Raw genomic sequence first — 20,549 nt, 5'->3', positions numbered from 1 at the left:
TGATGTCAGAGAAGAGCTACTTTTATAACCATTTTTGATCAGAAGTGTAGCTTCATTCACAAAAACCAAGAGTCAAAATTTACAGAAAAGCTTACTGGGCTATAAGGGAACATTTTTCAGCTACAGTTACATGTTTAGCTTTACTTATTAAATTTATATTTGAAGTTTTCTATCTTAGTTGCATAAATGAAGCCTTTATGCTAGAACATGTCACTTTTTTCCGCAATGGTGATGAAGCTAAATAATTAGAATTGAAAATTTGGAGTCCTTCATTTGGCATTTTATAATTTTACATAAATTTGTTTAAAACATGCTTGGTTTTGATTTAACAAACAAAAATGTAAAACAATTTCAATTAAAAATACATGTAGTTTTCTTCCTTAATTCTTAATTACTTATAAGGAGGCAGTTTAATACAGGAATATACTTTTCAAGAAAACTGATTTCTAAAAAAAAAAAAACCTCAGACTGATCTGAGGTAAAATCTACAGTGAAACATGACTGAGGGGTAACTGGATTAGATTGCTATTAATTTTTACGCATCAGTATGAAAACAAGTGGATGAAGAGGACTACAAAATACAAACATTTATGTGAAATTTAAAGTGCCTTAGGAAACTACATATCTTCCAGATTGATTAATTTAATATTGCATTTAGCTAAGGAAGACTTGGAGGAAAATATTTTTTATGCATCAGTTTATCAAAACTTGAGAATAGTAAAACTTATATTTCTGAACATAATATAGACTTTGGATTAAAGTGAATTATATATCTCAAATTAGAAAAAAAAGCTATGTCACTTATCCAATGTACAAATTATCATTTACAATAGAGTTTAATATAAGCATGACGACATGTTTTTATACCTTGACAGTTAAGTATTATTACCTAACACCAGGGAACACATCTTTATTTTTGGGAGGAGACTGTTTAAAGTTCTTTATATCCGTTTCATGAGTTTTTTCCCAGTTCCAATTCATTTATATGAGTCATTTTTACATTACTACCAATATCATCAACTTTACTTTCTTTAATATGCGTGAGTCTATTCAACTTTGTGCCTGTGCAATCCTCAGCTTTCATCTCTCTGACTGAATCCATTCCTTTCATAGTTTTAATTTCAAAAAGATCTTCAGCTAAAATGCAATTTGAATTATTAGCCAATCTGTTGTCTCTATCAGTTCCAACTAGTTCATTCTTTTCTTCATTTGTATCTATGGGATCATAAAGTTCGGGTGTAAAATAGATAGATTCATCCTCTGCTTCTGTATTTGAAGTAGAAAGTTCAGCTTCTTCACTTACTAGAGATAACAGAATGTCTGGATCTTCTGGATTCAGGAGAGTAGGATTAATCTTTATTGATGGAACAATGGTTTCCGATTGAGGGCATGGTCCAAGTGATGTGTTTACTGTCAGAGAGGAGGACTCATATTTATCAGTGAGTGGCAAAACTGCTTCACGTCCCTTTTCTGTTTTGAAAGTGGAAGAATTAGAGGCACAGTCCTCTGATGACCTAAACTTAGGTGTTCCAGTCAGAATTTTACCAGTAAGATACTGTTCCAGAAAATTACTGCCAGACCAGCTAACTCTGTTTGTTTGTTTGTTGAAGGTTGGGCTTGTGGATCTGGAAATCACAATTTTTTCTGCTCCTACTGCCTGGGCAGACTCTTCCAATAATAATGGATCATCTACAAATACAAAGATATGAGTGTTAACTTTCTGTTCCTAATGTAATATTTGTTATATTAAAACAATTTTTGTTAGAAATACTGAAATAACTGTATAGGATACATAATTGAGAGCCCATAACAAGTAGTAGCAGGACTTCCATCTTAGAATGGAAGCATTCTAAGCAATCCATCTTCAAGCACAACATGTTAACTCTGAAAGGAATCTTAGGTCTCCAGTGGTTCCCAGCCCAAGTTATAATGCTGTCTGGTAAACTATCAAATTCCACACCAGGGACCTCAGAAGTGAACAAGAAAAGAAATGGTAAAAAGGAAGAGGAAGAAGGATGAGTAAAGGAGGGAACAGGCTGTAAAAATGCCTTAAAAATCCACTCACCAGTGATTGAGAAAAACTGACCTAGACTAATTCCCTTAAGGAAACTGACAACCACCAAGACTAAGTTATTTGCTTAAAGTTATAGAATTGGTTGGTAATCAGACCTGGACTAGAACCTAGCTTTCCTGATTATCAGTATAATGGCCTAGAATTCACTATGACATTTAGCTAGGATAGAAGCATATACTATAAAATATATAAAAAGTAATATATTAAACTACTATTATATATTAATTAAAACAATTAAAATGATATCCAATGATACAGAACAGTTTGACAAACTTTTTCTATAATAGGCCAGACAGTAAATATTTTAGGCTTTGTGGATCACATTGTATCTGTTGCAACTACTCAATTATGCTGTTCTAGTGCAATACATACAACTACTCAACTCTATTGTTGTGTACAATATATAAATGATTGGGTGTGACTGTATTCCACTAAACTTTACTTACAAAAACAGCAGGCCGAATTTGGTCCGCAGGCCATAGTTTGCTAATCCCTGATGTATTATATTCTAATATATTTTAAACTATATTTTAATTTTCTAAATTATATTTTAATCCAGTATATTCTGATATTTTAAAATATTATTTTTTTATCATTTAGAATAAATGACTCTCACTTCTCTAAAATAAGAAATTCATGTAAGACAATTATCTATAAATTAGGTCAATTTTTAATATCACCTTTAGAAAAACATTACCATTTGCATAGTGCTTTACAATGTTGTGATATTTATCATCTTATTAGATCTTTACAACCCAACCTGGAGGGATAGGTAGGCAGATATCCCTTCTATTAAGACTCAAAAAGTTAAGTGACTTGCTCGGGAGTGGGGGTCACAAAGTTAGTTAGTGGCAAAGCTTCTAAGTGGAAAACCAGGAAATATGTGTAGATCTCCTCAAAAATTTCTTCCCATTCTGATACAAATTATTTTATGATAACACCTTATAATAACCAACATATTTAAGGACATTAATCTGTAGCATAACAAATATCATTTCACTAAACGCAATGAAAGACTTCTCTACCAAATGTAAATGGTTAGAACTTTTCATATTTTTCTCCTTTCTGGAGTTGATGTCTCTTGGTAAAGATGGACTTTTATCTATCATTTTAGGACACTGTAGCTCTTAGACACATTTTTACTTTACCTTCCCTAGGATATTCTGGTGATAGATGGCTTGCTGCTTCTAATAAATAAGTTGAGGTATTATCCTTCAAACAAGCCACTGCAAGCGGAGACTCATTGTCCTGTACAGATTTTCTGTCTTCTTTGTATACATCAATGACCTTTCGGTGTCTTTTGGAAAATTCAGCCAAGGACCCCAGCGCACTCTCAAAGGTTGAATGGTGCTGAATCAGCTGCCGAACCCACTTAGAAAGTCCTAAGGCAAAAAGTCAACCCAGCAAAGAAACTTTGGTTATTCAGTGAAGATATTATGTATTAAGAAAAAAAAATTAGATAACTTCTCTGGTGAGGTAATCTACTTTGAATTTAGAGGATACAGGGTGGTTCTCTACATTTTTCCTGCCTTTTTACCTTCGTGTGTACAATAGGCTCTTGTATCAGTAGCATTTCTCTTTACATGCAGTGATTGCCAACTGGATGGAGGGAAGAGGCAGTGGGAGTAGAATGGAGATGGGAAAATATTATTTGTCAATTAAGAATAACTGGGGAATAAGGCAAATTTAATTTTATCATAATTCCCCACAAAAAATTACCTACCTTTTAATTGCAGAGAAAATACAAGTTCTAAACAACACAATCTTTTATTCCAACTTTTAAATTTGACTCCTTTAGCAAAAATAAATTCAAGATCACAGTCTCATAGTTTTTTTGTTTGTTTGTTTGTTTCCCTTCTCCTTCCAATTCCAAATATATCAAACTATTCTGGGAGTAAAAGGAATAACACTGTTTTATGGGCAAATCATGTCCTATCTGAATATTTATTACATAATTATTTTTTAATATATAAATAATCAAGTTGTAAGGGACAAGGTTTGACCCTGTGACATGTGAAAACTGCATAAAAATAAACCATATTAACAGTATAAGGTGTTTTGGAGTATGACTCACTTCAGAATGAAATTCAGATATTTGGACTTTAGAAAATAAATATTCTCTGCTGATGTTACTAAAACATCAGCTTTTGGAGTAATTTAAAAAGTCACTATGGTATTTTAAGTTGAGAGGAAGGTAAGACAGGGCTTCAAGCAACTTGAACTATTATTCTTTCATTTCAAATACATTCCTTTAGTTTTTTTGTTTAATGGAGCTTTTCTATCAACTATTCTTTTGCATGTTGAATTTAAACAAAAATTAGTCATCAAATGGAATTTGTATGTTGTTGTGCTGTATTGCCTAGATAAGATTTCAAAGTTTGAGTCTCAGAAAAAATAAAAACCTTACAGAAAATAATGGAAAATACTTAATTCAAAAAAATCTCTCAACAAATCTGAACTACAAGGTAAAAATTTCAGTTCTAGATTTTAAAATAAGAAAAAAAAACTTAAACAGCATTTCTTTAAAGTTCTTTATTTTTGTTTGCTTGGGGAAAATAATTATACCAAATAAGAATATGAAAATTTCCCAAATTGAAAAATTTTAGCGTTATAGTTATTGCTTTCATTTCGAACTTTTTGTGATCAAAGAAAGCCTTTTCAGTGTAAAATGTCAGTTTGCTTTTGAAAACTTGAAAGAATCTGAGCTCCACCTGCTGACTAAACATAAGCACTTAACATTTGTTTTTGGTTATATCTTGGCCTTGGCTTGCTTTACAGGGAAAGAGAAGAAAAGACTAATAAAACAGCGTTTCCTGCTTCAATCCAGGTGGATATGTTTTAATATTGAACCAAATATAATAATTAGGCTCTGAAATATAAAAAGTAGAGTCCATACCCATAGACAGCTAATCTGAAACAAATTAAAAAATTAGCATCTTTTCATTATAGTACGGTATGAACTTTTTAGCTCTAAAGATAACAAAAACGCAAGTACTTCCAACAGTTCTTTAATAACAGATGGATTCCTGGTATTAATTCGGATGAAAACTATAGGCACACAGTATTTGTTCATTTGAGTGGAGAAAAATGACCATGTACTTGATCTTGCAGCATGCAGTGGTGCTTTTTAGAAAATACTAGCTCTAATATGAACTCTATAACAACTGAAGCATTTCTAAACAAACAAACACACACACATACAACAATAAAACTCAAATAAGCCAGAATGAAAGAATAAAAAGAATCCTAAGCACCAAAGGATTGCTTGTGTGCTTAAATGTAAAAACTTAATATTTCTTGGAAAACTCATTTCTGTGGAACAGCTTTTCCCCTGACAATGGTAAATAAATTATTGCTATGTTACTGAATCAAATCCCACATTCTGGTGAAATTGAAGGATCTTGATTGATTAATGCTACATCAGTAACCAGATTCTCCTCTATAAAGATGTTTTGTAAACACAGAAGCATTAAAAGGCTAGATTTCCAGTCAATGTGAATTTTTCCATGTTCGATCTAGTAATTCAAATTCTCTATCCAATTCTTTGCTTTAAAAATAGAAGTTATTAAATACCAAAGATTGTTACTAATTCGTACTCTAAGCCCAGCAGAGAATCTTACCAGATATGTATCGACTTGGGTTACTCCTGAAGCGATCATCCACTAGAATAAGAGCTCCCCAATCATTTTTGTGTCGAATACACCTATAAAAAATAGGGAGAAAATGAAATAAATGTAACAGTGAAAATAAAGCCACATTTCTAGTGGGACAGACAGAAGGTTGAGAAAATCAATGATGTGTCTGTCAGGTATCAAAATCAATGACATGTCCTTTAATCAAAGTCATTATTATGAGTAAAGTTTTTAGAAACTACTCAGTACAATGTACCAAAGTAGATGTATTAAAAACTCTCCTACTTTTGCCAACTACTGATAACATACCCAAAAATGTTACATGCATTCTATTTTGAAAGACAAAAAAATTATAGAAAATATTTCCCAAAACATTCTTTACACACACAATATTTTTTACCTTAAGTATTATATTAGCTGTAGATTTTATGTACATAACTTTTATTCTGGTTTAACAAGTTTTTATCATAAATGAATAAGTTTGTAAAAAAATTTTTGCACCAATTGATATAATCATGTAGTTGTTCTTTTTAGACTGTTAACATGGTGGATTATACTGGCAAAATTTCAAATACTGAGCTTGCCTTTCTTTCATCCCTAGAATAACCATTATGGTCATGTGCATTATTCTTTTTATAGATTGTTGGGTTCAATTTGCTAATTTTTAAAATTTTAAACATTATTAAAATTTTTAAAATTTAGTGGTTTTTCAGTTTGCAGGGCAGAAATTGAGACACAGATGTAGAGAATAAACGTATGGACACCAAGGGGGGAAAGCAGCGGGGGGTGGTGGTGGTGGTGGTGGTGGTGTGATGAATTGGGCGATTGGGATTGACATGTATACACTGATGTGTATAAAATTGATGGCTAACAAGGACCTGCTGCATAAAAAAAAAATTAAAAATAAAATTCAGTGGTTACATTTACAAGGTTCTGCAACCTATACCACTGTCTATTACAGAACATTTTTACCTCACCAAAAAGAAACCCCATGCCCATTAGTCACTCCCAATTACCCAGATCATTCCCCCTAACCCCTTGCAACCACAATCTACTTTCTGTCTGTATAGATATACCTATTTTGGACACTTCATATAACTAGAATCATATATGTCATTTTGTGTCTGGCTTCTTTCACTTAGCATGATGTTTTCAAGGTTACTTGTATCATGCATCAGTACTTTGTTCCTTCTTATGGCTGAATAATATTCCATTATATGGATATACCATAATTTATCCATTCATAAGTTAATGGGCATTTGGGTTGTTTCCACCTTTTGACTATTATGAATAATGCTACTATAAACATTTGTGTACAAGTTTTTATATGGATACATTTAAAAAATTCTTTTGGGTATATACTTAGGAATAGAATTGCTAGGTTGTATAACTCTACGTTTAACTTTTAGAGGAACTGCTACATTTTTTTTTTTCCAAAGCAGTCACATAATTTTACATTTCCATTAGCTATGTATGAGATTTCCAATTTCTCCATAGCTTCACCAACACTTGTTACTGTCCATCTTTTTCAATAGATGTACCAGGAGGTATGAAGTGGTATTTCACTTTGGTTTTGATGTGCATTTCCCTAATGACTAATGATGTTCTGCATCTTTTCATGTGCACAATGGCCATGTGTGTATCCTTTTTTGGAGAAATGTCTATTTAAATTATTGGTCCAAATTAAAATTGCATTATTTATATTTTTATTGTTGAACTGTAAGAGTTCTTTATATATTCTGGATATAAGACCCTTATCAGATACATGATTTGCAAATATTTTAGAAACCGTTGCCTAATCCAAGGTCAAGAAAATTTATACCTTGTTAGTCTTTGATCCATTTTGAGTTAACTTTTGTATATGGTGTGAGGTAGGGGTCTAACTTCATTCCTTTCCAGGTGGATATCCAATTATCCAAGAATTATCTGTGAAAAAGACTATTCTTTCCTCATTAAATTGTCTTGACACTTTTGTCAAAAATCCATTCACTGTAAATGCATGGGTTTGTTTCTGGACCCTCAATTTTACCCCTTGTTCTACATGTCTGTATTACATCAATACAATACAGTCTTGATTACTGTAGTTTTGCAGTAAGTTTGAAATTGAGAATTGTCAGTTCTCCAGTTTTGTTCTTCTTTTTCAAATTTTTTGTGGCTATTCTGGGTCTCTTTCAATTTCCATATGAATTTTAGGATCAGCTTCTCAATTTCTGCACCCAATCCAGTTGGAATTCTGGTTGGGATTATATTAAATCTGTAGATCAATTTGGGGGAGAATGTTATCTTAAGAATAATGTTTTCCAATCTGTCATCATGGAATTCTCCCATTTATTTAGAAATTTCTTTCAACAATATTTTGAAGCTTTCAGGGTACTTTCATTAAAGTTATTTCTAAGTATCTTGCTCTTTTTGATGCTACTGTAAATGGAATTAACTTGATTTCATTTTTGGATTGTTCATTGCTGGTGTATAAAAATGTAACCGATATTTGTATAGTGAATATGCATCCTATAACTTTGCTGAACTTGTTTTAGTTCTAAATAGTTATTTTTTATGGATTCCTTAGTATTTCTATGTAGAATATCACGTCATTTGCAAATTTAAAGATAATTTTACTTCTTTTCCAGTCTGGATACCTTTTATTTCTTTTTCTTGCCTAATTGCCCTAGCTAGAACATCCAACACAAAAATGAATACAAGTGGTGAGAGCGGCCATCCTTATTTTATTCTCAAACTTAAGAGAAAAATGATAACTTTCACCATTCAGTATGATGTTAACTATTGTATGCATAGATTCCTACTTTGTTGAGTGTTATATTGTCAATTGCTTTTTCTCATCTTGAGATGATCTTGTGGTTTTTGTACTTTACTCTAATATGGTGTTACACTGATTTTAGCTGAACCAATAAACTGGCAGGGTGTTGAACCACCTTGCAGTCCTGAGATAAATTCCACTTGGTCACTGTGTACAATCCTTTTAGTAAGTTGCTGGATTCAGTGTTCTACTTTTCTGTTGAGGATTTTTGCATCTATAACCATAAGAGATACTGCTCTGTAGCTTTCTTGTGATGTCTTTGATTACTTTTGGTATCAGGCAACACTGGCCTCATGGAATAAACTGGTACATGTTTCCTGTTCTATTTTTCATAAGCGTTTGTAAAGGATTCTCTTTAAATGTTTGCTAGAATTCATCAGTGGAGTCATTCTTTCCTGGGCTTTTCTTTGTGTGAAATTTTCGTATTACTAATTCTTCCACCTCTTCACTTGTTATAGATCTATTCAGACATTCTACTGCTTGAGTGTCAGTTTCCATAGCTATGTCTTTCTATGAATTTGTCCATCTTTTTTTTTTTAAATAAATTTATTTATTATCTTTTTATTTTTGGCTGTGTTGGGTCTTCATTGCTGCACATGGGCTTTCTCTAATTGCGGCGAGCAGGGGCTGGTGGCTTCTCTTGTTGCTGAGCATGGGCTCTCGGCACACAGGCTTCATTAGTTGTGGCATGTGGGCTCAGTAGTTGTGAACTGCGGGCTCTAGAGCACAGGCTCAGTAGTTGTGGCACACAGGCTTAGTTGCTCCACAGCATGTGGGATCTTCCCAGGCCAGGGCTCTAATGTGTGTCCCCTGCATTGGCAGGAGGATTCTTAACAACTGTGCCACCAGGGAAGTCCTGAATTTGTCCAACTTATCTAAATTATCTATTTTGTTGTCATACAATTGTTCAAGTATTCTCTTATAATGCTTTGTATTTCTGTAAGTTTGGCAGTAACAACCCCTCTTTCATTCCTAATTTTAGTAATTTGAGTCTTTTCTGCATTTTTTCTTGGTCAGTCTAGTTAAATGTCAATTTTCTTGATCTTTTCAAAGACCCAACTTTTGTTACCCTGACTTTTTCTACTTTATTTTCTATTTCCTTTATTTCCATTCTAATCTCTACTATTCCTTTGATCTGCTTGCCTTGGGTTTGATTTGCCCTTCTTTCCTTAATTCCTTAAGGTATAAGGTTAGAGTACTGATTTCAGATATTCTTTTTTTTTTTTAATATAGGCATTTATAAAAATAAATTTCTCTCTGAGCACTGCTTTCACTCTACCCTCAAAATTTTGGTACACTGTGTTATCATATTCATTTATCACAAGGTATTTTCTAATCTCCCTTTTGATTTCTTCTTTGATCCACTGGTTAGGAGTATGTTCTTTAATTTCCACGTATTTATAAGTTTTTAAATTTTCTGTCTGTTACTGATTTATACTATCATTCCACTGTGATCAGAAAAGATACTTTCTATGATTTTAACCATTTAAAATGTATTGAAATTTATTTTGTAGCCTAACATATGGTCTATCCTGAAGTATGTGTCATGTACACTTAAGAAGAATGTGCATTCTGTTATTGTAGGGTAGAGTGTAATAAATATGTTAGGTTTGTAATTGTTGGTTTATAGTGCTGTTCAAGACTTTCCTTTTCTGTTGATTTTCTTTCTAACTATTCTATCCATTATTGAAAGTGGGGTATTAAAGTCTCCAACTATAACTGTTGAATTAATGGAGTGAAAATTTTATTAGAAAATTTCTAGTAACAAAAAGGTTATTTTGTCTGGTATTAGTATAACCAAATCAGTTGTCTTTTGTTTACTGCTTGCATGTCTTTTTCTGTTTACACTTGATCTAGTTGTGTTTTTTAACCAAAGCATTTATCTTTCAGGCAGCATAAAGTTGGATCATGTCCTTTTTAAAAAAATTCATTTTGCCAATCTTTTTCTTTTGATTGGAGTGCTTAGTCCATTTACACTTAATGTAATTACTGATAAGGTAGAATTTACTTAGCTATTTTGCAAATATCCACTTTACTATTTGTTTTCTGTCTTTTTTGTTATTGTTCTTCCACTATTCCTTCATTACTGCCTTCTTCTGTGTACAATAGATATTTGAGTTATTTTATTAATGGTTGCTTTGAGGATTATAATAAACACCTTAATTTATAAAAATCTATTTTGGATTGATAGCAACTTAATTTCAGTAGTATACAAAAACACTGCTCCTGTATCACTCTGTTTCTTCCCCCCAACCCTTGTGCTATTACTTTAATATAAATTATATCTTTAAACATTGTACACCTGTGCAGAAAAGAGTTAATACAGCAGGCCAAGTTGCTTATCCCTAGAAAGGCCTGAATATAAGGTAGCCCTTGGTTGGTGTTTAGATTTCAGGGAGGGTTCCAATCACTAACTAAAAGAAAATCTCACTGTGTCTACAATGTCTGTGGAAAAATATGGTTAATGCTGAACACCTGCTTTGCTTCTGAGAGTCTAGACTTTGGGGAAATGTTAGGCAGAGTCTGCCTATACGACCAGCCCAAATAAAAAAACCGGGTGCTGAGTCTCTAACAAGCTCTCCCGATTGGCTATTATTTCACACATTACCACAATTCATTGCTGGGAAACTAAGTGTGCCCTGTGTGACTCCATTGAGAGAGGACCCTCGGAAGATTGTACCTGGCTTCCCCTGGAGTTTGCCCATGTGCCTATTCCCTTTGCTGTTTTTGCTTTGTATCCTTTCACTGTAATAAATCCTAGGTGTGCATACAGCTATATGCTGAGTCTATCACTGCTCCTGGTGAATAACTGAACCTAAACATCGTCTTTGGGACTGCCAATACAATGCCTATTACCACAGACTTAAGTTTATTGCTTTATGCAGTTGTTTTCAAAAATCAAACAGGAGAAAAAGTTATTAAAATATAGTTATATTGGGCTTCCCTGGTGGCACAGTGGTTGAGAGTCCGCCTGCCGATGCAGGGGACACGGGTTCGTGCCCTGGTCCGGGAAGATCCCACATGCCGCGGAGCAGCTGGGCCTGTGAGCCATGGCCGCTGAGCCTGTGCTCCGCAACGGGACAGGCCACAACAGTGAGAGGCCCGCATACCGCAAAAAAAACAAAACCAAAAAAAAGTTATATTGTTTTTTATATTTACCTATGAAATTACCTTTACAGATGCTCTTTATTTCTTCATGTGGATATAGTTACTGGTTAGTGTCCTTTCATTTCAGCCAGAAAAAGACTCCCTTTAGTATTTCTTGTACAATAAGTTTTCTAGAGATTAATTCTCTCAGTTTTTGTTTATTTGGAAATGTTCTACTTTCTCCTTAATTTTTGAAGGATAGTTTTGTTAGATATAGATTCAACTGACAGTCTTTTTCTTTTGGCCTTTTAAACATGTAATTTCACTGCTTTCTTCTCTCCATGGTTTCCAGTGAGAAATCTGCTTAAATTATTGAGGATACCTTGTATAATGAGTTGTTTTTCTCTTGCTGCTGTCTAGATTCTCTCTTTGTCTTTTGACAGCTTGATCATGACATTTCTATGTATGGATCTCTTTGAGTTCAAACTACTTGGAGTTTTCTGATTTTCTTAGATGTGTCATCAAATTAGATGTGTCACCAAATTAGGGAAGTTTCCAGCCATTACTTTTTCAAAAAAATCTTTGTTTCTTTCTCTCTCTTCTCTCCCTCTAAGACTCTCTTTATGTGTATGTTGGTATGCTTGATGGGGTTGTACAGGTTCCTGAGGCTATCTTAATTATTTTTCATTCTTTTTCTTTCTGTTCCTCAGACTGGAAACCAATTCTTTCTTCTTCCTGCTCAAAACTGCTGTTGAGCCCCTCTACTAAATTTTTCATTTCACTTATTGTAGGTTTCAACTACAGAATTTCCATTAGGTTTTTTTTTTTTTTTTTTAAATTCTATCTAACTATTGATATTCTCCATCTGGTGAAACATCATTCTCATAGTTTCCTATAGTTCTTTAGACATAATTTCCTTGGTTCCTTGATCATATTTAAAATAGCTTTATATACTAACTACAACATCTGGACTCCCTTAGGGATAATTCTTATTGACTGCTTTCTCCCCTGTGTATGGGGAATATATTCTTCTTTGCACATGCCATAATTTTTGTTGAAAAGAGTACATTTTAAATAATGTAATCTGGCAACTGTAGAAATCAGATTCTTCCTCCCCCCCCAAGGATTTTTGTTGTTGGTGCTGCTGTTGTTGTTGCTGTGACTTTTCTGAAATCATTTTGTAAAGTCTGTATTCTGTCATGTGTGACCATTGCTAGGTCAGCTTAGTGGTCAGCTAATGATTAGACAGAGATTTCCTTAAACATCTGGAATCCACAGTCTCCCATTCTTTGCCAAGAGGCTTTGCATGTATTTTTGGATACATTTTTGAGCCTTGATCAGGCCGGCAAAAACTCTACCTTAGTCTTCACTTCCTGCTTCAGCAGAGCCTCAAGGTCACACAGAGGTGAGAGCTTAGGACCTTCTCAGGTCTTATGAGCATGTGCACATCCCTGGTCATGTGCACAGTCCTAAACATTCCTACTAGAGTCTCAGGAATATGTCGGAACTTTTAAAGCCCCCATGGAAATCTCATTTCCCAGCTTTTCTCTTTAAGCTTTTCAGTTAGTTTGTTATTTGTCCCAATTTTCATTCATTGTCTCAGGAAGCTGTGAAGTTAAACAACTGCTTAAGTGAGCTCTGAGACAGGTAAAAATTTCCCCATATTATCCTTTGAATGTCTTCAGGATATGTAGTAATATCACCTCCTTTATTCCAGATATTGGCAATTTGTGGCTTTTTTTTTTGGTCAGTTTACCTATAAGTCAGTAGATTTTATTGATTGCTTTAAAAATGGATTTTATTGTTTTTTAGTTTCATTGACTTATATTCTTTTCTTTTTTCTGTTTGCTTTACATTTATTTTGCTCTTCTTTTCTAGCTTCTTAAGGTAGAAGTTTAGATAACTGATTAGAGATCTTTGTTTCTGAAAATAAACATTTAATGATATAAATTTCCCAGTGAGCTCTGCTATACCTGTGGTCCACAAATTTTGATATGATGATTTTCATTTCTGGTGAGTTCACAATATTTTCTAATTATCCTAAGACATCCTGTTTTTCCTATGGATTTTTAAAGATGTTATTAATTTCCAAGTACTTGGACATTTTTACGTTATTTTTCTGTTATTGATTTCTAGTTTGTTTATTTGCAGCATGGTCAAAGAATACACTATGATTTCAAATCCTTAAAAAAAATTTTAAGTTTATCACCCAGGATATTGTCTAAATTGGTACATATTCCTTGTGTTTATTCTGCTATTGTTGGGTGGAGTGCTCTATAATGTCAATTCAATCTAGCTGGCTAATAATATTGTTTAAGTCTTCCATCTCTTTATTGGTTTTCTGTTTACTACTTCTATCTATTACTGAGAGAGGAATTTTAAAGTCTCCAACCATGCTTGTGGATTTGTCTATTTCTCTATTCAGATGTCAGCTTTTGTGTCATGTATTTTGAAGCTCTATTTTTAGATGCATACACATTTAGGATTGTTATGTCTTTCTGATAAATTGACCCTTTCATCATTATGTAAATTTTCTTCTAACACCCCAATAATTTTCTTTCCTCTTAATTCTACTTTGTCCTGATATTAATATAGTTATTCCAACCAGTTCATTGGTATTTTGAATTCTGGTCTTCTTCCGCAATCTGTCTACTATTATTCACTTTTCACGGTACTCAAATAGCTGCTCCATGCATTCTGTCTAGCTTTTAAAGACAGTACAGAATGTACTTACTCCATCTTATCTAGAATTGAAACCTCCAGACTCTATTTTTTTAATGTTTATTTATTTATTTTCTAATGAGTCATCCATTTTATACACATCAGTGTATACATGTCAATTCCAATCTCCCAATCCATCACACCACAACCCCCACCACCTGCTGCTTTGCCCCCTTGGTGTCCATATGTTTGTTCTCTACTTCTGTGTCTCAGTTTCTGCTCTGCAAACCAGTTCATCTGTACCGTTTTCTGGGTTCCACATATATGCGTAAATATACGATATTTGTTTTTCTCTTTCTGACTTACTTCACTCTGTATGACAGTCTCTAGATGCATCCATGTATCTACAAATGACCCAATTTCCTTCCTTCTTATGACTGAATAATATTCCATTGTATATATGTACATCTTCTTTACACATTTGTCTGTCAATGGGCATTTAGGTTGCTTCCATAACCTGGCTACTGTAAATAGTGCTGCAATGAACATTGGGGTGCATGTGTCTTTTTGAATTATGGTTTTCTCTGGGTATATGCCCAGTAGTGGGATTGCTGGGTCATATGGTAGTTCTATTTTTAGTGTTTTAAGGAACCTCCATACTGTTCTCCATAGTGGCTGTATCAATTTACATTCCCACCAACAGTGCAAGTCAGTTCCCATTTCTCCACACCCTCGCCAGCATTTGTTGTTTGTAGATTTTCTCATGATGCCCATTCTAACTGATGTGAGGTGATACCTCATTGTAGTTTTGATTTGCATTTCTCTAATAATTAGTGATGTTGAGCAGCTTTTCATGTGCTTCTTGGCCATCTGTATGTCTTCTATGGAGAAATGTCTATTTAGGTCTTCTGCCCATTTTTGGATTGGTTGTTTGTTCTTTTAATATCGAGCTGCATGAGCTGTTTATATATTTTGGAGATTAATCCTTTGTCTGATGATTCATTTGCAAATATTTCTCCCATTCTGAGGGTTGTCTTTTTGTCTTGTTTATGGTCTCCTTTGCTGTGCAAAAGCTTTTAAATTTCATTAGGTCCCATTTGTTTATTTTTATTTCCATTACTCTGGAGGTGGATCAAAAAATATCTTGCTGTGATTTATGTCAAAGAGTGTTCTTCCGATGTTTTCCTCTAAGAGTTTTACAGTGCCCGGTCTTACACTTAGGTCTCTAGTCCATTTTGAGTTTATTTTTGTGTATGGTGTTAGGGAGTGTTCTAATTTCATTCTTTTAAATGTAGCTGTCCAGTTTTCCCAGCACCAATTACTGAAGAGACTGTCTTTTCTCCATTGTATATCCTTGTCTCCTTTGTCATAGATTAGTTGACCATAGATGCGTGGGTTTATCTCTGGGCGTTCTATCCTGTTCCATTGATCTATATTTCGGTTCTTGTGCCAGTACCATACTGTCTTGATTACTGTAGGTTTGTAGTATAGTCTGAAGTCAGGGAGTCTGATTCCTCCAGCTCTGTTTTTTTCCCTCAAGACTGCTTCGGCTATTCGGGATCTTTTGTGTCTCCATACAAATTTTGAGATTTTTTACTCTAGTTCTGTAAAAAATGCCATTGGTAATTTGACAGGGATTTCATTGAATCTGCAGATTGCTTTGGGTAGTATAGTCATTTTCACAATATTGATTCTTCCAATCCAAGAACATGGTATATCTCTCTATCTGCTGGTATCATTTTTAATTTCTTTCATCAGTGTCTTATAGTTTTCTGCATACAGGTCTTTTGTCTCCCTAGGTAGGTTTATTCCTAGGTATTTTATTCTTTTTGTTGCAATGGGAAATGGGAGTGTTTCCTTAATTTCTCTTTCAGATTTTTCATCATTAGTGTATAGGAATGCAACAGATTTCTGTGCATAAATTTTGTATCCTGCAACTTTACCAAATTCATTGATTAGCTCTAGTAGTTTTCTGGTGGCATCTTTAAGATTCTCTATGTATAGTATTATGTCATCTGCTAACAGTGACAGTTTTACTTCTTCTTTTCCAATTTCTATTCCTTTTATTTCTTTTTCTTCTCTGATTGCCATGGCTAGGACTTCCAAAACTATGTTGAATAATAGTGGTGAGGGTGGACATCCTTGTCTTGTTCCTGATCTTACAGGAAATGCTTTCAGTTTTTCATCATTGAGAATGATGTTTGCTGTGGGTTTGTCATATATGGCCTTTATTATGTTGAGGTAGGTTCCCTCTATGCCCACTTTCTGGAGAGTTTTTAAATAAATGGGTGTTGAATTTTGTGAAAAGCTATTTCTGCATCTATGGAGATGATCATATGTTTTGATTCTTCAATTTGTTAATATGGTGTATCACATTGATTGATCTGCGTATACTGAAGAATCCTTGCATCTCTGGGATAAATCCCACTTGATCATGGTGTATGATCCCTTTAATGTGTTGTTAGATACTGTTTGCTAGTATTTTGTTGAGGATTTTTGCATGTATATTTATCAGTTATATTGGTCTTTAATTTTCTTTTTTTGTAGTATGTTTCATTTTGGTATCAGGGTGATGGTGGCCTCACAGAATGAGTTGGAGAGTTTTCCTTCCTCTGCAATTTTTTTGAATGGAAGATTTTGAGAAGAATCGGTGTTAACTCTTCTCTAAATGTTTGATAGAATTCACCTGTAAAGCCATCTGGTCCTGGACTTTGTTTGTTGGAAGATTTTAAATCACAGTTTCAATTTCATTACTTGTGATTGGTCTGTTCATATTTTCTAATTCTTCCTGGTTCAGTCTTGGCAGGTTATACCTAAGAATCTGTCCATTTCTTCCAGGTTGTCCATTTTATTGGCATAGAGTTGCCTGTAGTAGTCTCTTAGGATGCTTTGTATTTCTGTGGTGTCTGTTGTAACTTCTCCTTTTTCATTTCTAATTTTATTGATTTCAGTCCTCTCCCTCTTTTTCTTGATGAGTCTAGCTAATGGTTTATCAATTTTATCTTCTCAAAGAACCAGCTTTTAGTTTTATTGGTCTTTGCTACTGTTTTGTTTCTAATTCATTTATTTCTGCTCTGATATTTATATTTTTCCTTCTGCTAACTTTGGGTTTAGTTTGTTCTTCTTTCTCTAGTTCCTTTAGGTGTAATGTTAGATTGTTTATTTGAGATTTTTCTTGTTTCTTAAGGTAGGCTTGTATAGTTATAAACTTTCCTCTTAGAACTGCTTTTGCTGCATCCCATAGGTTTTGGACCGTCGTGTTTTCATTGTCATTTGTCTTTATATATTTTTTGATTTCCTCTTTGATTTATTAGTGATCTCTTGGTTATTTAGTAACATATTGTTTAGTTTCCATGTGTTTGTGTTTTTTACATTTTTTTCCCTCTAATTGATTTCTAATCTCATAGCGTTGTGGTCAGAAATGATGCTTGATATGATTTCAATTTTCTTAAATTTACTGAGGCTTGATTTGTGACCCAAGATGTAATCTATCCTGGAGAATATTCCGTGTGCACTTGAGAAGAAAGTGTAATCTGCTGTTTTTGGATGGAATGTCCTATAAATATCAATTAAATATCTGGTCTACTGTGCCATTTAAAGCTTGTCTTTCCTTATTAATTTTCATTTTGGATTATCTGTCCATTGGTGTAAGTGAGGTGTTAAAGTCCCCCACTATTATTGTGTTACTGTCGATTTCCTCTTTTAGAGCTGTTAGCAGTTGCCTTATGTATTGAGGTGCTCCTATGTTGGGTGCATATATATTTATAATTGTTATATCTTCTTCTTGAATTGATCCCTTGATCATTACGCAGTGTCCTTCCTTGTCTCTTGTAACATTCTTTATTTTAAAGTCTATTTTATCTGATATGAGTATTGCTACTTCAGCTTTCTTTTGATTTCTATTTGTATGGAATATCTTTTTCCATCCCCTCACTTTCAGTCTGTATGTGTCCCTAGGTCTGAAGTGGGTCTCTTGTAGACAGCATATATATGGGTCTTGTTTTTGTACCCATTCAGTAAGCCTGTGTCTTTTGGTTGGAACATTTAATCTATTCACATTTAAGGTAATTATCAATATGTATGTTCCTATGACCATTTTCTTAATTGTTTTGCATTTGTTTTTGTAGGTCCTTTTCTTCTCTTGTGTTTCCCACTTACAGAAGTTCCTCTAGCATTTATTGTACAGCTGGTTTGGTGGTGCTGAATTCTCTTAGCTTTTGCTTGTCTGTAAAGCTTTTGATTTCTCCATCAAATCTGAATGAGATCCTCGTTTGGTAGAGTAATCTTGGTTGTAGGTTCTTCCCTTTCATCACGTTAAGTATATCATGCCACTCCCTTCTGGCTTGTAGAGTTTCTGCTGAGAAATCAGCTGTTAACCTTATGGGAGTTCCCTTGTATGTTATTTGTCATTTTTCTCTTGCTGCTTTCAATAATTTTTCTATCTTTAATTTTTGCCAATTTGATTACTATGTGTCTCAGCGTGTTTCTACTTGGGTTTATCCTGTATGGGACTCTCTGTGTTTCCTGGACTTGGGTGGCTATTTCCTTTCCCATGTTAGGGAGGTTTTCGACTACAATCTCTTCAAATATTTTCTCGGGTCCTTTCTCTCTCTCTTCTCCTTCTGGGACCCCTATAACGTGAATGTTGTTGCGTTTCATGTTGTCCCAGAGGTCTCTTAGGCTGTCTTCATTTCTTTTCATTCTTTTTTCTTTATTCTGTTACATGGCAGTGAATTCCACCATTCTCTCTTCCAGGTCACTTATTCGTTCTTCTGCCTTGGTTATTCTGCTATTGATTCCTTCTAGTGTAGTTTTCATTTCAGTTATTGTATTGCTCATCTCTGTTTGTTTGTTCTTTAATTCTTCTAGATCTTTGTTAAACATTTCTTGCATCTTCTTGATCTTTGCCTCCATTCTTTTTCCGAGGTCCTGGATTATTTTCACTATCATTATTCTGAATTCTTTTTCTGGAAGGTTGCCTATCTCCACTTCATTTAGTTGTTTTTCTGGGGTTTTATCTTGTTCCCTCATCTGGACATAGCCCTCTGACTTTTCATCTTGTCTATCTTTCTGTGAATGTGGTTTTTGTTCCACAGGCTGCAGGACTGCAGTTCTTCTTGCTTCTGCTGTCTGCCCTCTGGTGGATGAGGCTATCTAAGAGACTTGTGGAAGCTTCCTGATGGGAGGGACTGGTGGTGGCTAGAGCTGGCTGTTGCTCTGGTGGGCAGAGCTCAGTAAAACTTTAATCCCCTTGTCTGCTGATGGGTGGGGCTGAGTTCCCTCCCTGTTGGGTGTTTGGCCTGAGGCGATCCAACACTGGAGCCTACCCAGGCTCTATGGTGGGGGCCAATGGTGGACTCTGGGAGGGCTCACACCAAGGAGTCCTTCCCAGAACTTCTGCTGCCAGTGTCCTTGTCCCTTGGTGAGCCACAGCTTTCCCCACCTCCACAGGAGACCCTCCAACACTGGCAGGTAGGTCTAGCTCAGTCTCCTATTGGGTCACTGCTTCTTCCCTTGGGTCCTGATGCGCACACTACTTTGTGTGTGACCTCCAAGAGTGGAGTCTCTGTTTCCCCCAGTCCTGCCAAAGTCTTGCAATCAAATCCCACTAGCCTTCAAAGTCTGATTCTCTAGGAATTCCTCCTCCCGTTGCCAGGCCCCCAGGTTGGGAAGTCTGACGTGTGGCTCAGAACCTTCACTCCAGTGGGTGGACTTCTGTGGTATAAGTGTTCTCCAGTTTGTCAGTCACCCACCCAGCAGTTATGGGATTTGATTTTATTGTGATAGCACCCCTCCTGTCTCACTGCAGCCTCTTTGTCTTTGCATGTGGGGTATCTTTTTTGGTGAGTTCCAGTGTCTTCCTGTTGATGACTGTTCAGCAGTTAGTTGTGATTCTGGTGTTCTCGAAAGAATGAGAGCATGTCCTTCTACTCTGCCATCTTGAACCAATCTCCAGACTATTTAAAAAGTTAATTTTAGCTTGTAAATTTTAATTTTTAATCAAATACACAAGCATAGTTTAAAAGTCAAATAGTATTATAATTGTTTTAATAAAAACAGAATTTTCTTTTGCCTACCCACACCACATCTCCAATTCCCAATCTCAGAAACAAGTAATTGAAAATATTTTACATAGTTCTTATGGTCATTTGCCTCCATATTTCTAAATAACATACTACTACTACTTCCTGGTTTTTAACCATTAGAAATCATTTACTGGCTCTTCCTACAGAAGATGTTTATCTCATATCACTGATAACTTCACTACCTCTCCATTCTT

At 34.6% G+C, this 20,549-nt stretch overlaps 1 protein-coding gene across 7 annotated transcripts in view; it reads right to left on the bottom strand.

Annotated features, from left to right (window-relative positions):
- Positions 1-20,549, bottom strand: part of BRIP1 (BRCA1 interacting DNA helicase 1) — a 201,940-nt gene that overhangs the window by 8,186 nt on the left and 173,205 nt on the right. For 6 of the 7 annotated variants that reach the window (XM_019945486.3, XM_019945488.3, XM_073798347.1 and 3 more), the window contains 3 exons: positions 5,695-5,777; positions 3,223-3,456; positions 907-1,689 (listed from right to left, as the gene is read on the bottom strand). In XM_019945486.3, coding sequence (XP_019801045.1) covers positions 953-1,689; positions 3,223-3,456; positions 5,695-5,777 — 1,054 coding nt within the window. In that variant the 3' untranslated portion in view covers positions 907-952. Of the gene's footprint in view, positions 1-906; positions 1,690-3,222; positions 3,457-5,694; positions 5,778-20,549 lie in introns of those variants that run through there. The other variant, XM_033846862.2, reaches the window with a different exon arrangement.

The sequence above is a fragment of the Tursiops truncatus genome, chromosome 20 (genome assembly GCF_011762595.2).
Source record: "Tursiops truncatus isolate mTurTru1 chromosome 20, mTurTru1.mat.Y, whole genome shotgun sequence".
NCBI classification, from domain to species: domain Eukaryota; kingdom Metazoa; phylum Chordata; class Mammalia; order Artiodactyla; family Delphinidae; genus Tursiops; species Tursiops truncatus.
This window is presented reverse-complemented; position numbering and strand designations above follow the sequence as displayed.